Source organism: Arachis hypogaea, chromosome 19, assembly GCF_003086295.3.
Source record: "Arachis hypogaea cultivar Tifrunner chromosome 19, arahy.Tifrunner.gnm2.J5K5, whole genome shotgun sequence".
Classification (NCBI taxonomy): domain Eukaryota; kingdom Viridiplantae; phylum Streptophyta; class Magnoliopsida; order Fabales; family Fabaceae; genus Arachis; species Arachis hypogaea.
Genome location: NC_092054.1, coordinates 124470329 through 124472356, shown reverse-complemented (window position 1 = coordinate 124472356; position 2028 = coordinate 124470329). Strand labels below are relative to the sequence as shown.

At 44.4% G+C, this 2028-nt stretch overlaps 1 protein-coding gene across 1 annotated transcript; it reads left to right on the top strand.

Moving 5' to 3' along the window:
- The first annotated feature begins 492 nt into the window (after positions 1-492).
- Positions 493-1536, top strand: LOC112778685 (uncharacterized). The gene has a single exon (XM_025822981.1). It carries the CDS (start codon positions 493-495, stop codon positions 1534-1536), a length of 1044 nt encoding a protein of 347 aa, XP_025678766.1.
- The last annotated feature ends 492 nt before the right edge of the window (positions 1537-2028 follow it).

The window sequence follows — 2028 nt, the reverse complement described above, 5'->3', positions numbered from 1 at the left end:
AACTTTCAGATGCCAAAAAACTTCGTGCTACCTACCACGCTCGAGCCATACAAGGGGATTGGTGACCCCCGTGCTCATGTTAAAAAGTTCCAATCCATGATGTTTTTTAACGACGCTAATAATGAACCTGTACTTTACCGAGCTTTTCTTACTTATCTTGATGGTGATGCATTACTTTGGTTCTCTAAATTGTCTGCAGGTTCGATCTCCTCATTTGAGGAGTTGGCGAGATCCTTCATCGACTATTTCGCAGCTTCGAGGATATACGTACACAGATCAGTTTACCTTGGTACCATCAGACAAGGACAACACAAAAGTTTAAAGGAATATATGACTTGGTTTGCCGAAGCAACTATGGAGATACCAGAGCTAGACCCAGCAGTCCACCTGCATGCCCTTAAGGCCGGCCTCTGACCCGGTAAGTTCCGGAAGACAATCGCGGTGACTAAACCGAAGACGCCGGAGGAGTTCCGAGAAAGGGCAGCGGGACAAATGGAGATCAAAGAACTTCGTGAGGCTCAGAGAATTGACAGACAACCACCCAGGAAAGAAGAAGATAAGTCTGTAAGATCGCCAAATAACAAGGAACCAAGGAAGCCATTCAAGCTCATCCCAAAATTTTATACTTACACCAGATTCAACACAAAGAGAGAAAAGATAATCAAAGAGATTCTCAATGCCAAAATAATAAAACCTCCCGCCCGAGCGGGAAGTTACCAGGATCAACAGTTTGTGGACAAAAGCAAACACTGTGCTTTCCATCAGAAGAAGTATGGGCACACGACGGATGAATGCATAATCACCAAGGACTTGTTAGAAAGATTAGCCCGGCAAGGCCTCTTGGACAAATACGGCGAAGGAAGAAGAAACAAGGAAAACACTCGAGACCGAAAGGAGCGTCAACGAATGTCGGAAGAAAATGATGACAGTAGATGGTCCAACTCTAACCCACCAAAGGGAGTCATAAATTGCATATCCGGAGGATTCACTGGAGGAGGCAAGACAAACGCAGCACACAAACGAAGTTACCGAGCAATGCTTGCAATCGAAGGAACAGCACCCCAAAGGAACAACAAGACAGCAGATCTCAAAATTACCTTCAGCCAGGCTAACCTATCAACGCCTGGCCCAAATCTAGACGACCTTGTGGTAATCTCCATCCAAACAGGCGAATTACTGGTAAGAAAAGTCCTTTTGGACCCAGGTAGTAGTGCATATGTCCTCTTTTATTCTACTTTTCAGAAAATGAAATTATTTGAAAAAGCCATTCAACCTTCATCTGGAGAACTGGTAGGGTTCTCAGGAGAAAGAGTCCCAATAAAAGGCTACATATGGTTAAAAACAACAATGGGAGAAACTCCATTATCACGCACCATTGATATCCAATACCTTATAGTAGACTGCCCCAGTCGTTACAATATTATCCTCGGAAGGCCTGCTTTGAACATATTCAGAGCAGTGGTGTCTACCTTACATTTATGTGTTAAGTTTCAGGCACAGGATGGCAGGATGGCAACGGTCCACTCCGATTGCTAACAAGCTCGGAAATGCTACAATACAAGCCTAAAAAGAGCAGATATAAGAGGAAAACATCAAAAAGAGTTCAAGGCTATCCACAACACGAGTGAAGTACTGTCCCTAGCAGAAATCGATCCGAGGGGGACTCCCAGGAAAGACCTCATCCAGCGAACGAACTCCAAAAAAGTCCCCCTGACATCAAAGCCAGAACAATTTACTTATATCAGCCGAGCTCTCGAAGGACAGGAGAAACTAAAACTCATCAAGGTATTACAAGACAATGTCGACTTATTCGCCTGGACCCCGGTATACATGCCATGGATAGATTTGAACATCATTTGCCACAAGCTCGCCATTGATAGAACAATCTGACCTGTTGCTCAAAAGAAGAGGAACATCGGGGCGGAGAAGGTCAAGGCGGCCTTGGAAAAAACTAAGAAACTCCTCAGCACCGACTTTATCAAAGAGATTCACTTCACTACATGGCTCTCGAACTTCGTAATGGTAAGA